Source organism: Ochotona curzoniae, unplaced genomic scaffold (genome assembly GCF_017591425.1).
Source record: "Ochotona curzoniae isolate NIBS_2020 unplaced genomic scaffold, NIBS_Ocur_1.0 contig_1274, whole genome shotgun sequence".
Classification (NCBI taxonomy): Eukaryota; Metazoa; Chordata; class Mammalia; order Lagomorpha; family Ochotonidae; genus Ochotona; species Ochotona curzoniae.
In genome coordinates this window covers 1,785,705-1,801,103 of record NW_024465023.1, presented here as the reverse complement: position 1 = coordinate 1,801,103, position 15,399 = coordinate 1,785,705, and the positions used below count along the sequence as shown (strand labels likewise).

At 42.4% G+C, this 15,399-nt stretch overlaps 1 protein-coding gene across 4 annotated transcripts in view; it reads right to left on the bottom strand.

Moving 5' to 3' along the window:
* REPS2 (RALBP1 associated Eps domain containing 2) overlaps positions 1 to 15,399 on the bottom strand; it is a 210,779-nt gene that overhangs the window by 137,336 nt on the left and 58,044 nt on the right. For all 4 annotated transcript variants that reach the window (XM_040997630.1, XM_040997655.1, XM_040997640.1 and 1 more), the window contains exon 2: positions 11,989 to 12,112. In XM_040997630.1, the coding sequence (XP_040853564.1) occupies positions 11,989 to 12,112 (124 nt within the window). The remainder of the gene's footprint in view (positions 1 to 11,988; positions 12,113 to 15,399) is intronic.

The window sequence follows — 15,399 nt, the reverse complement described above, 5'->3', positions numbered from 1 at the left end:
CTAGTCAAAACCTTCTAGTCTCATACTTACCTACACATTGGCTTGAAAAAAAAATGTGTCAATTTGAAAATATAGGCAAATAGCTAGAGTGGGAAGGTGGAGGTTAGAGTGGAAATGATGGTTTTATAAATTTGGGGGGAGGGGATGGATAATTAATAAGTTATCTTTACCGGCCACACCATGAGTGGAACTGAGGAATATGTTAAGAGATTTGAAATCTATTACATTTTGCTAAAAAGCAGTATCCCCTTCATCTCTTTAGACTTGAACTTGTCCATCTTTAAAAGGAAACCATCTCTAGGCCTCTTTCACCTTCTACCCTCTGTGGCAGACGCTATGTAGCCCCTATATTCTGGTAGAAGGATTTTATGCTGCTTTCCAGCAACAAGTTTTGTAGATCCAGAAACATCTGAACATGAAAACAACATTTTTTCATAAAATATCAATGCAAATTTTCCTGCTGAAATACATGGCTTTTCTGGTTTGTCAAAAATGTATAACAATAATAAATAAATGAAGCTGGAAATCATTTCTTATTAAGGAAAATAGATTAGGTTGAAGTTTAGGAAGAAAGGCTAAGTTGACAACTGCTTAATGGGAAATCCCCACACGGTTTTTAGTATTTGAACTTTCATCTCTGCTTAGATTCATAAACATATTAGAAGCTGTGTGTTCACATGCACATGTGTACAGACATGCCCATGCACAAATTCACAAGCAACTCCCAATGAACTACAAGTATATCCATCCATTGTGCTTCCTTAATTTTTAAAAAATAATTTTAATTGGAAAGGCAGAGTTACAGAGAGAACAAAAGACATAAACAGATCTTCCATCTACTGGTTCACTCCACAAAGAACCACAACGGCTTGAGCTAAGCCAATCTGAAGCCAGGATACAGGAGCTTCTTCCAGGTCTCCCACAGGGTCCCAAGGCTTTGGGCTGTCCTCCACTGCTTCCCCAGGCTATAAACAAGGAAGGTGGATCAGAAGTGGAGCAGATGGGACTCAAACTGGCACCCATATGGGATGCTGGCGCTACTGGCAGAGGCTTAACTTGCTATCATCATGCCCCTCCTCCCCACTGCAGACCTTAGTCTACCCCTAGGCTTCCCATTTACCATAAAACATGGACTTTTCTACCAACCACCAAGTAGGCTATCATAGCCAAAAGGTTTCTCTTCCAGGTATAAGAGGCCTAACATCAAACCCAAGCCGAGATGGTTTATAAAATGAGAAGATATCAGTGAACACTCCCCACCCTCAATCCAGCCAGATAATTTCCACCTTTGTTTCATCTTGTGTAAAATATTCCTTATTTGGCTGCCAAAGAGACCACGGGGAACTGGAGTGCCTTCGGAGGCCAAGAACTCAGAGGACATCCATCCCCCCTCTTTAGACCTACTACACGAGATGGAAGAAGCCTGAATCCTTCCTCATAGGATCCAAGGTCATCAGAACAACAGCCAGGAACCCTGAGCGGTCCTCAGAATCAGAAGAACAGTAAACTTCCTTCGGGAAATGGGAGAGGAGTTTTCTCTGGTCCTTACTTAGTTCCAACTCTGGATCCCCACCCTCTGCAATGACCATCAGGGTCGCTCCAGAGCACCCCCCCAACACACACAAACTCACATATACACACAAATTGGAATAGATAAGCAGAGAACAAGGAAAAATTGCTCAGCATGGACTTACACATACCTTACTAGGTAGAACACAAAGAACAAGTACTCCTCACCAAGGTATGAAAGATTTCTCTGCACATCCCTCCTAAAACTGTTTTTGTACCTCAATTGTGAAAATGTCATTGAAATAGTCACAGGACTTTAGCCACTAGGTTAGCACTATAAGCCTAGCAAATATCAATTATAATGCTGTTTGGGCCCGGTGCAGTGGCGCAGTGGTTAAGGTCCTCGCCTTGCACGCCCAGGATCCTATATGGGTGCCAGTTCTATCCTGGCAGCCCCGCTTCCCTTCCAGCTCCCTGCCTGTGGCCCAGGAGAGCAGTGGAGGACGGCCCAAAGCTTTGGGACCCTGCACCCGTGTGGGAGACCCGGAAGAGGCTCCTGGCTTCGGATCGGCATAGCATTGGCCGTTGTGCTCACTTGGGGAGTGAATCATCGGATGGAAGATCTTCCTCTCTGTCTCTCCTCTCTGTATATCCGCCTTTCCAATAAACAAAATAATAAAAAAAATTATAATGCTGCTTGGGATTCCTGTATCCTACATGAAATGCTTAGGCTTAAGTCCCAGCCGTCCTCTCCATTCCAGCTTCCAGTTATTGGGAATCCTGGGATGCATCAAGTCACAGCTCACTTAATTGAGTACTGTTACTCACACAGGAGACCCAGACTGAGTTTCTGGCTCCTGGCTTCGCCTGACCCCACCCTAGTCACTGCAGGCATTTTGGGGGATGAAATCAGCAAATTTAAGGTTGCTCTGTATCTGTGTCCCTCTCTCTTTCTGTGTGTCTGCCTTTCTTTAAATAAGAAACATGTGTATTGTAACACCTTTTAAAATGTTAAAACACACAATCAGTTTTCTTCATAATCATGTATCTTTGTAGGCATTTAAAACATTATTTCAAGAAGAGGCCCACAGATGTCAGATAGCCAAAGAAGCTCATCACAGAAGAATGGTAGGAATCCTATTCTAGGCGCTGTCTAACCTTCCCTCAGTCTTCACACATGCTCAACTCCAGGCCCCAGCAAGAAAGGCAGCAGGAGCTGCCAGGACAAATGTTCCACTACCCCTCAATTTTTATTCCCCTTTCTTCTACTATCCCAGTAAGGTGCTTCACCCCACCTCTGAAAAGGGTGAGGCTAGAGAGACATGGAATACCAACAATTCAGGAGGTGCTCACTCTTAAAAATGTGGAAATGCAGAGTCTGCACTGGCACAACCCCAATGGTAAATGCCTCCTGACAAACTGCTCTTGGCACCAGTGCAATTAAACCTGTGTGTGTATATATAGCCATAGTTGGAGCAAAGTCCCTGAAAATGCTTGCTCTCGTTTTCAAGTCATCTCCAATCTTGGCTCAATACAGGAATTATTAGGGAGCTGTTATAAATCATGATGCCTGGGCTGAACAAAAATATCTGAAAGTGGACTCAGGCACCTATATTTTCATTTTATTTATAGAACTCTCCAGGTGTTCTTCAAATGCAGACAAGGTGAGCAACTCCTGAGAAAGATGACAGGCAGATTGGAGTGACTGCTGTAAAAACCTCCAGAGTTCCAGGTAAAACTGAATTGCAATTGTTTTCTCTTGAAGAATGGCATGTAGCCAAGATGCTTTCTGCATGGATAAACAGTCATCTCTTCATTAATCATTGATTTCACCTATGATGACCCACAATGCAATAGTTGCCAGATTTACTTCCCTTCCCCTTGGGCAAGTTTACAGACAGTAAAGAACACTGACTTAAAAATAAAAGTCAAGCCTATAAGGAATATTTACAAACTCAGATAAGTGCTATAAGGAAACAGATGGTGAGAGAGAACAAAGTAGGGTGGGGACAGTCGTACAGAAGATTATCCAACAGGCCCACCCAAGGGTTACCCAACTTCCTCAGGATATGCTCTTCTGTCCATATTTGCTATTTTCTCTTGATTGGGCATTTTACAATTCTAAAAGCATAGATAGTAATTTGTAGACAACTGTAAACTAATAAGCAATTCTTGCATGACAGCGAATGAATTTCATTTTAGAGAAGAGGGCAAAGGGCAAGCTGTACTTATACTGCCCTTGAAGGCAACAGCCAGTTTTATACGTAATTTTGCAATCCTATTCCAACTTCTTTTCTTTACATGATTATAAATAATTCTGACTCTTTGTACTATACTTTTTAAAACCTCCCTTGTCATGCACTGGTTCTGTCATTATTAAACTAATCTGATAGGACCTACTTTGCACAGTAGGGTGGGAACAATCTGTACCCTGACCAACAAGTCAGCCATGGAAGCAAAGAGGAAGAACAGGCTGCTAGGAACCTAAGACCTTGAGATAACAAGGGCATATATGCCATGAAACAGAAAAAGATTACCATCCGGAAGCACCTAAAATACCAGTGAGGCTGGGGAAAGGTAGCAGGCAAGAGGGCAAGGACTGAGATGAGGATGGAAAAGTAGGGGCTAGCTTACCAACGGCCTTATAGAACAAGGCAGAGACATCGAACTTTTCACTAAATACAGCAAGTCGAGCACAGGAGGGGTTAAGAAGGGAAATAAAATTAACTGATATATACTTTGAAAACATCACTCCAAATCAGAAAAAGAAATCAGAAGAGTGGAGAAGAGACCAGGGAACCAACAATAAAACCACCGTGGATATACAGGTGAGCCAAGGAAGCAGGCCTGGTCTGGGAAGGACAAAGAAATGGAGGTAATAAGCAGCAGAACTGGAGCCATGATGCCAGAATTTTTGATGGACTGTATTAGGCACTGAAGGAAAGGGAGGCATCCAAGATGACTTCAGGGTTTCTGGCTTGAACATCTGTGTAGATGGAAGTGGCATTTCCTGAAACAGTGAAAACTAAACTTAAGAGGCCAACACCCACATAAACACACATGCACGTCAGTTACAATAGCATTAAACATAGCTCTCTCTGGCTGGGACATATTGGGAATAGTGGGGTTACCACAGTCTTTCAAATTAGGTTCCTAGGGCCAGATGCAGTCCTCACCTTCCACATGCCAGGATTCCATATGGGTACCGGTTCTAATCCTGGCAGCTCCACTTCCCATTCAGCTCCCTGCTTGTGGCCTGGGAAAGCAGTCGAGGATGGCCCAAAGCCTTGGGACCCTGCACTGCGTGGGAGATCTAGAGGAAGCTCCAGGTTCCTGGCTTCAGATCAGCTCAGCTCCCGCCATTGTGACCACTTGGGGAGTGAATCATCAGACGGAATCTCTTCCTCTCTGTATATCTGACTTTCCAATCAAAATTTAAAATCTTAAAAAAAAATACACTCCTAAAGAGTATACTTGGCGTTCAAAGTTTGTGTCATCAAATACATTAATATAATGATATTTCAAAAAAAAGAAAAAACAACTAGATGGGGCTGGCATTGTGGCACAGCATGTTAACCTACCACTTGCAATGTTAACTCCAATATCACAGCACTGATTAGAATCCAAGCTGCTCTGTTTCCAATCCTATTCCTTGCTAATAAGCCTGGGACAGCAAAGAATGATCCAAGTACCTGGGCCCATGCCACTTGTGTGGGAGACTCAAATGGAGGGCAGTGGACTGGGCAGGGCAGGGCCAGTTTTAGCTAACCTGCATGTCTAGAAGCCAGGCTGGAGTGTGGGTCAAGCTGGGCTTGGCTATCACACCTACCAATTTGAACTGGGATTGGGGGCAGACCAGGCCGGACAGGACTACAACACCTTCTGGACTGCATGTGACCTGGGTTATGGGATGAGCCAGGTTGAGCTAAGCAACTGTATCCACTGGTGCATGTATGAGCCAAAGTGAGTACAGCCCAGTTGAACTTTACCACAGCAACAGCTAACAAGTGCTGGAACTAGCAGCAAATTCTGCCAAGCTAGACTGCAGAACCACCTGAAGAGTGGAAGATCTGGAATGGGGAGTGACCCAGCAGGGAAACTGTAGGCACCCCTCTGATGAACTGCAACTCCCACTGGTGAGCATGAGAACCAGGGCTGGTGGCAGGTCTGGCTAGATAGGCAGTGGCACCAGCCAGCATGAGTGTGGGCTGGATAGTGGGGTCGGTTGGGTTGAGCTAGGTTCCAGTGTCCACTAATATACGAAAGCTGAATGGGATGTGGGATAGACTGTATCAGTGTGCTAGTTTCAAACTAGCAAACACAAGAACCAGCCCTAGGGGCAGGTCTAGTAGATATTATTGGGGGTATCACTTTGACTTGGCTGCAATTTCTGCTGGTGTGCATGAGGGCTGAGTGTGTGATGGCCAAGAATGGGCTGGGCCACAGGATCCATTGGTTTATGTAAGAGATGGGGCTAAAGACAGAACTGACTCAGCAATTGCAACTACCAGTGTGTGCATAGGCTGATATGGATAGAGCCGGACCCCATACCAGCAAGACACTCAAGATTCAGGTCTAGGACCACTTCAGACAAGATTTCCAACTGAACAGCTGGACTCAGAACTCCAACCATGGGGAGAATTGCAGGATCTGAGGTCTGACTGTGGAATGCATGTGTCAGAATTGGGCCGGGCCCGGCACGGTGGCGCAAGTGGTTAAGGTCCTCACTTTGCACGCCCAGGATCCCATATGGGCGCCGGTTCTATCCTGGCAGCCCTGCTTCCCTTCCAGCTCCCTGCCTGTGGCCTGGGAAAGCAGTTGAGGACGGCCCAAAGCTTTGGGAACCTGCACCCGTGTGGGAGACCCAGAAGAGGCTCCTGGCTTCGGATCGGCATAGCATCAGCCCGTTGCGCTCACTTGGGGAGTGAATCATCGGACGGAAGATCTTCCTCTCTGTCTCTCCTCTCTGTATATCCGCCTTTCCAATAAAAAATAATAAAAATAAATCTTTAAAAAAAAAGAATTGGGCCTCCTCAGTGGCTTAGACAGAGCAGTGGACAGCATGCCCAGATGCACATGAAGGATACAGCAGTCCATTGGAACCTGCACAGGATGTCCAGTACCATGGTAGAGGAAGGAGAGCTGAACTGATTGGTCAACTACCCCAGCCAAGAGTTGGCAGCAAATATCTGACTGAATGGACACTCTAAGGTGGACTATGTTAGCCAACAGACCTTGGAAGAATTTCCTCATCCTTGGATTGGAGAGATAACAGCATTTCAAAACTATTGAAACCACTTGAGCACAAACCTCAGGGCATGCCCCACACTGGGGACCCTGGGATGACACTGGGTGGCCGTTTACCATCCCTGGGTAGTGAGGTAGTTGGGAGACTGGGTGTGGCTTTTTGCCTTATACCCCCACTCCCCACTTCTCCCAGATACAGGAATAAGAAAAAAGAAAATATGGAAACAATGGTCTAACTGACTTTCCCCTAATCCTCAGGCATTCCCACCCTAATCAACTATGTAAACATCATCAAAATAAAATTATAATTTATTTTAAAAAATACAACTGAGAAAACTTTAAACCAGAGGTCTTTAAAGTGTAAGGGAAGATGGTAGAATAGGGTAAGGACATGTCTAAACAGACACAGGATCATTAGCCAGGGTGAAAGAGAGGTCACTTTCCAGGAAATAGGAGAGGACAGGCAAATGGCCGAGGGGCACCTGGAGACTGATGGCCATGGGAAAGCTATGGAGACAACGGTGTGGTGTTGCAGTGACCAGATACCCCAGTGACATTCAACAAGCATTGAGCTAATCTCCACTGGCAGTAAAGGAAGAAGGTGGATTTCACAGCCAACACACCCCAGCAGACCCACACTGGATGCCATTTTGTGGAAGGGGGATAAAGGCTGTGGGATGGGACAGCAGATGCACTGTGCTTGGAGCAAACTCAATTCAAGCTAGGTGCATTGCACAAACATGGCATCCTACAGTTCCACCCAAAATAGGTCTGGTAGCCCCCAGAACTAATCACTAGCAGACCAAGAACTTCAGCAGTGGCACATTAGGCACCATTTTGTACAGTGTCACAAAGGCTGAGACTGCAAAGAAAACAGTGAGCTGAGCATGTGCTGATCCAGGAAAAAACTCACTTCCAGATTAGTGCATTGCACTGGTACCACAGGGAAAATGACTTTGGCATCCTATGGGTTGAAATAGGTCCAGAGCTCGGCACAACGGCACAAGTGGTTAAGGTCCTCGCCTTGCACACCCAGGATCCTATATGGGCGCCGGTTCTAATCCCGGCAGCCCCGCTTCCCTTCCAGCTCCCTGCCTGTGGCCCGGGAGAGCAGTGGAGGACGGCCCAAAGCTTTGGGACCCTGCACCCGCGTGGGAGACGCAGGAGAGTCTCCTGTCTTTGGATCGGCATAGCATCGGCTGTTGTGCTCACTTGGGGAGTGAATCATCAGACGGAAGATCTTCCTCTGTCTCTTTTCTCTGTATATCCGCCTTTCCAATAAAAGTAAAATAAATCTTTAAAAAAAAGAAATAGGTCCAGAGGCCCTCAGACCTAATGGCCAGCAGGTTCTGGCAAAGTCAACACCAACAACAACCTAGTTTTTTAGGACACATGGTATCTTCCTAACTCTGAGAACTGCTCGAATTAGAACTGGGAAAAATGTTGTATGGACAACAGTGCAGCCACAGCATGGGATCACAGGACGTGAAGAGTGGTGAGCCATGAACTAGAACTACAGAGACCAAGATGGAAATCTAACACAAGAGTCCAGACCCAAAAATCACTGCAGGGAGTGGCACAAGTAACTGTAAACAAAGAACTATGTACCAATCACAATAAGTAAAATAAAACTGTAGACCTGTGCGTGACACAGCTTAGAAACCTGCCCCACAAAGAAGACTCTGCTAACCAGAAGTACAATGATCAAAAGCAAAAGAAGAGACAAAGGCACAATGAATATTACCGAAAACTCCCCTGCAAAGGAGCAAAACCCTTTGCCAAAGTCAGAGTTACCTGAGGAAGAGATCGAGAAAATGGGGGACAAAGAATTCAGAAAACTCATTTTTTCGTTAAAGATTTATTTTATTTTTATTGGAAAGGCAGATATACAGAGAGGAGAAACAGAGAGGAAGATCTTCCGTCCGATGATTCACTCCCCAAGTGAGCACAACGGCCAATGCTATGCCGATCCGAAGCCAGGAGCCTCTTCTGGGTCTCCCACACGGGTGCAGGGTCCCAAAGCTTTGGGCCGTCCTCCACTGCTCTCCCGGGCCACAGGCAGGGAGCTGGAAGGGAAGCGGGGCTGCCAGGATAGAACCGGCGCCCATATAGGATCCTGGGCGTGCAAGGCGAGGACCTTAACCACTGCGCCACCGTGCCGGGCCCCTAAGAACCCATTGTTAAAATGACAGGACCATATTACCACCCATTCAAATTAACCTTACATGTAAATGGTTTCAACTCATCAATCAAACATCATAGATTAGTAGACATGATCAAAAAACAGAAGTCCGTATCTATTGCCTAGAAGAGACACATCTCACCAACAAAGATCAGTGGGAACTATATCCCATGAATTTTGATGTTTTGTTTTTATTTTCATTTCTTCAAAACAGTTTTTTATCCTCATATTAAATTCTTCACTGACTCATAAGTCATACAGTAGCATCATTTTCTTCAAGAAGGTTTTTGATTTTCATTTCTTCAGCGACACATTAGTTATTCAGTAGCATATTGTTTAATTTCATGGCATTGTAAATTTCTATTTTTCTTCCCGTTGTTGATTTTGTATTGTGGTTTTTCATTTAAGGGATGTATAGCAACTGTGTAATGAGACTATCATATCCAGATGTGAGGATACAATTCAGTGTGTATCTCTACTTTCAGATCAAAGATGGACTCCCAAAGGAAACATTAAGTACATCTTCACAATACGATTACAGACTCTCTGCCACTGTCTATGCCTGCAAAAACGGACTTATGATTGTGGAGAACTATACTATTATGGTGATACAGCGAAATCAGTGACAGAGTGATGAAATTCTTGAAAGGGGATAGCGGAACTCTCAGAGGCTAGGAATTGTATCATAAAATAATAATAACAATAAAAAAAGAATGGGGAAAAGACACTGCTAAAAAAGTGTAAAGGAAAGTGTGTATTATTAGAAAAAAACTGCATGAATTTCAAATTTTTACACCAAATAAATTTATCTTTTGATTCCATTTCTATGAATTTTTTGAACTGCTCCACAATTTTGGGAAAGTGTTAATCCTTTACACAGGAAATAATTTTGACAATCCTTTCATTCCTTGCCCCTAATCCCAGGAAATTAGGATAATATATTTGTATACAAATCAGGTAAAAGGCTTAAGTCTCATTTAAAGTATGCAACAAAACTATTATCAGTTTATCTGCATATACAACAATGCAGACTTAAGTGTTCTAGAAGACAAAGTTGGAAGATACTACAATAAAAATCTTAATTATTACTCACAATAAAAAACAAACCTACTAATACCTATGACATATTCAAATTCAATTTGATATAACTTTCAACTGATCAAAGAAAGCATTGAGAGCAGTGACAGCTACATATTATAGTAACAAACACCAAGCCTGTTCACAAAATGGCGCTCCACTAAGAAAACTATCAGAGTATTTCAGTAAGTTTTTAACAAATAAAATTAAAAGATGAATTTGTTTTAGTGTGAAAAATGGAATTCATGCACAGTATTTTTATAATACGCATTTTCCTCAAACTTTTTGAAGACCTCTTGTATGCATGGACTTCCACACATTTTTACATCAAAATAAGTAAATGTTTGAATACCATTTTTGGTGAACTTTTTGAAGTACTTTGTATTTCAAACACCAATTTCTGTGATGTAAAGTGATGCCTCTGGGATTTGATTTTTTCATGGAAAGCATTCTAGAGGTACAAATTACGGTTAGCACCTTCCTACACGGAAATAATTAGGAAGGAGCTCATTTGTGCAGCAATCAAGATTACGGGGATTGTAGGCAGGACTCCTGGCTCCAAACTGTAATCACCCTATTTCATTACGTAAGGTACTCACTCTCTCTAGCCTTCAATGGCCACTTGTGTGAGATGAGGTCAACAACAGCACCACAACCCCTTCAGTGTTCAGCCGTTTCTGTCCCTTGCAGGTACAGGGCAAGAATTAGGTGCCACCAGTCCACTATGCAGTTAAGCAGATTCATACAGCAAGTTCTGGTCAACATACTGTGATCAGTGGTGGTATGAGTCACTTTCATGCCAAAGCACTTAATCACTTGAGTGAGAAACTTGTCTTGTCATGGCAAGTATGGGATAAAGTTCTATTGAAGTGTCGTAGACAAAGCAGCTGACACTACAGATCCACCACATGGAGAGGAGCTACTCTGTAGGGTCACTCTGTCTCACTGCTAAGTAAGGAACCATTGCCTGGTTCAGGCACTAAGACTGCTGCGGCATTTGTTACTGCAGCTTACCCTGAGCAATGCAAACTAGCACAAGTACATGATTTAGCAAGATGCCGTAAGCATTAAGTGAGACAGAGATGGCTGTGTCCCTCTCCCACTCCACGGCATCATCTCCCACAGACATCCACAGCAATCTTCTTGGCTATTTGTATTGTGCTACATGGTGTCCATGAACTAACTGTAAATTGCAAACCCACTTAGATCTCAACCAGACACTCCACATAACAGAACTGAACAGCTAACTAGGTTTTGTCTCAAATTAAGCAAAGGTGGACATCCCCCCATCATCGTGTAGTAGACAAATGAAAGAAATCTGTCTTCCAAGGAAATATCAAAGGAATACAGCCATCAGGGGAGTGAACTAGCAGGTGAAAGATATACTCTGTCTCTCTCCTCAACCTGTAATTCTTTTAAATAAGCAAATAAATATTTTTAAATAAAAATATGTTAAATCAGAACTTTGATAAATTCACACTGCTAAAATTGTGGTAGCTCCAACAGTGCTATGGGAGCTAGGAATTAAAGGAGAAACACATTCAATATGACTGGCAGGGATGAAAAAGAGAGAGGGGGGACGTTCCACTCAACCCTCATGTTACTTCACCCCAATCCCTAACACAGCCTTAAATGACATTACAGCTACACCAGGTGGAAAATTAAACTGAAGGTTATTATTCAGGCACATGCTCTAGAATTCCCGCTCCAATCTCATCCCACAAAAGAACAAAATCTATTTTAACTGCATGTCAGTTAAAAGAAACTAATTGCATTTCATTCTGAATATTTCCCAGTTTAAAAAAAAGCAGAAAAAAGCTAACTTCTCTTATTTCATTTTACACAAAAGTTGAAAGAAGTAAGGAGAAAGTTTCATAAAAGCCTATACAACAGGCCACAATCCCAGTATAAATGATTCTTATACGCAACAAATGTGTCATGGATAGTAAAATATACAAATGTGAGATACTCACCACATTTAATACTCTCCATCCGCACAGGGAGACCAGACTGTGCCGCAGCAATTAATTTCAGAGCAACATAAAATTGTGTTGGACCAAAATAACCAACCCGCTTTGCACCACACAGTTCTGTGATCTGAAACACACAAGAAAATTATGCTAAAAAGCCCACTTCATAATAGGAAAGGAAGATAAACACATGATGAAATCGCAAGGATTTCACAGTGCTACTAAGCAAAATGTCCTACCTATGTGTACCCACAAGCTGTCTTCTTCCTCCTCCAGTTTCAAGTTCTTAATTCAGACCATTAGTTCTACCTATTCATGACATTTCTGGACTAAGTAATTTCTTCTTCCTCCTCTTTTAAAATAAAAATAAATGTGGCAAATGATGGATGTTATCCTTAGGACAGTGACTTCTTAAAGGGCTAGATTCTAATGTACAAAGTCTAAAAAGTCACTGGGGTGAAGCGACCAGATTAGTCATTACCATTACTTGTGAATTATCCTTGTTTACTGAAATTAAAAGTGAATTAATTGTTTTATAATAATTTATCTCAGGAAAAAAGATTATAACAATTGTAATTACATCTTGAATACTCATTTCACAGGAACAAAAAAGTACTACCCACACAAATATATTCAAGGCATTGTAGTAACTATTGGTTCCCACCCCATCACCTAAACTAGAACATTCTCCTCCTTACTTAGGCTGAAGTCAAATACTACTACTCTGTAGCTTTTTCCCAACTTCCCAGATATAATTTCTTTTCCCAGTGTGTTCTCAAGAATACTCTATTCAAATATCTGTAAATGTGTGTACATTGTCTTAAGGGGGGAAAGAAAAGATTAAGTGGTATCTATGGATGAAACAGGAATAACTGAAAGATTATTACTGAAGCTACATTCTCCTATTCTACATATATTTAAAATTCCATATTCAACTATTTAGTATCTATTGTCTACAATTATATCATTGTTTGATAGTTATCTACTTAAGTCTGCCTCTTATTAAAATGTCTTCTCTTAAAGTGAAAATGGCAACTTCCTTTAATCTACCACAATGATAGGCACTCCAGCATTGTAGTGCACAGGCTTAAGGCACCACCTGCAATGCCAGCAACCCAGATGAGCACTGGGTCGAGTCCTAGCTGCTCCACTTCTGATCTAACTCCCTGCTAATGTGCCTGGGAAAGCAGTGGATTATGTCCCAAGAACTTGCCCCCCCAACCACCACAAAAAAAAAAAAAAAAAAGAACTTGGTCCCAGCCACCAATGCAGGAAACCCAGATGCAGTTTCTGGGGTTGCCCTGACCCAGCTCAACCATCTGCAGTCATTTGAGGAGTAAAGCAGCAGATGAAAGCTGGATCTTTCTCTCCCTCTTGCCCTCTCTTAGTATAGTTTTAGCAACATTAAAATAGCTGTCTTGCATAGTAACTCCTAATATTAAGAAATTGTAATCCTTTAGGTATGAACAATTTAATGACTATATTTCATTGTTAATTAGCAAGTTAACCTTCAGTTATTATTTTACCATAACTATCACATTCAATTGGAAAGCTTTTAACCACAGATACCTGAAATTTCTGGCAAAACACTTATGGCACTTTAAGACTAAAATTATAGTTTGACAATTCCAAAGCACCTTATTTATCTTAGAATCTGTACTTTTGCCCTCACATACCCAACAATCCTTGCTTTGTAGGCAAAGTTAATTCTATTGGTCACTTTTCTTGCACCAAACCTCTCAGAGATGTGCCAAGAACTTTAGAAAATATTTAAGCCACAAGGAAGAGAAAATCATCATAAGCCTTTGCAACTAAGTTGTGAAGATTCATAAGATTGTGATTTCTCAAACCACACAATGGGTTCATTTTGCAAAGTTTCATTGTTCACTGAAGTTCAAAATGGCCCAAGTTTCAATTCTCTGTGGAAAAGCTCTACGTTATGGATATGTTTTCAATGACAGCTAAAGAAAATAAGGTGGTATTTTATCTTTAATATTCAATTAGCAGGAGGTATCTTGTAGAATCTCTCCTTCATATACTGCAACTCAAGAAGCTTTTCCCAAATAAAGAAAAAAAAAAAAAAAGGTTCCACTTCCCTCTCGAGTCTTGTAACTGCAAACCTGGAACACTTCACAGCTGGATCCATCTTAGGTTACCTGTAGTGCAAAGCTCTGATACGGAGTGTGAACCTATGGACTGGAGTTTGTTTTCTCAGGTGGAAAGCAAGAGGTGGAAATAAAGATGAAATCAACTTCGTTATAGCTTACAGAGTTAGCTTACACTAACTGTTGAGATACTGGCTACAAATCAGAAAAAAACACATGACCATTTGTGAGGAACTGCCAAAGAGGCATTATTTCAGAAAATCTGCAAAAGTGAAATAATACTTCTTTCCTAGTTGAAAGGTAATGTTTTCAGAACTGTTTGAAGGTGTCAATAAGTTTCTCTTTCAAATATTTTTAAAGGCTTCCTTGGGAAAAGTTTGAAAAATCAAAAGCTCTTAGTAGGGAGAGCTGGAAGAACACCACCAAAGGACCCCTCTTTTAGATCCTCTCTGCTGCAGCTGGCCAAGGCCAGGTTCTTTGCTCTGATTGACAACGTGCAGTCTTGCCCTGAGACTTGTGTATCTTCACACAGAAGCCTCTTCATGCCTTCTCTGCTCTATAAAAATCAGATCACCCTTCAAAGAACTTACAGGGGTCTTCATTTCCTTTCTGTGGAACCTACTCTCCATGCATGGCATTTGAGGCCTTCCTGGATGGCCCAAGCTTCCCTTTAAACAACTTCAAGCCTTTCTCCTCCAGCCCGAAAACTAATTCAGGCTTTAGCCACAACAGATGTCAACTAGCCTCTCCACAGCAAAACCCATCCAGGCCTCTGGGCTCCTGGTGTGCCCTCTGCCTAGAAGCCAAATGGCTCCCACTTGTGTCCCTGTGGCTACTTTAAAGGTCACCTCAAAACCACCCTTATATCTGAAAGCACAGTCAATCCCAAACAGCGTGCATTCTACATTCCCATAACATTTAATACCAGCCCGACCCATAGCAAATCTGTGTTTCACTGATTGTCTCCACTGTGCCCCAACTGCTTCTTCCATGTTCCAAGTGTCCAATCCAACACAAGGGTCTATTATTTTCTTTTGTATTCCCAGGAATCATACTTTATGATGCTTGCTACATACCCAGTTGCTCAATGAATGTTTATTTTCATTTTTTAATAATCTTAGTTGATTAGGGTACAAAGGGTCAAGGGCTACAGGAAAGTGGGTGCTTGTTTTCACACTATCATTTTTTCCCTGTATCTGGGATCACGGGAGAAACAAAGGGAGAAGCCCCACCCAGCCTCCCTCCCATCCCAGGTCTCTGATGTGGGGCATGCTCTGAGGGTCCTGCTCAAGCAGTTTTGATAGTTCAA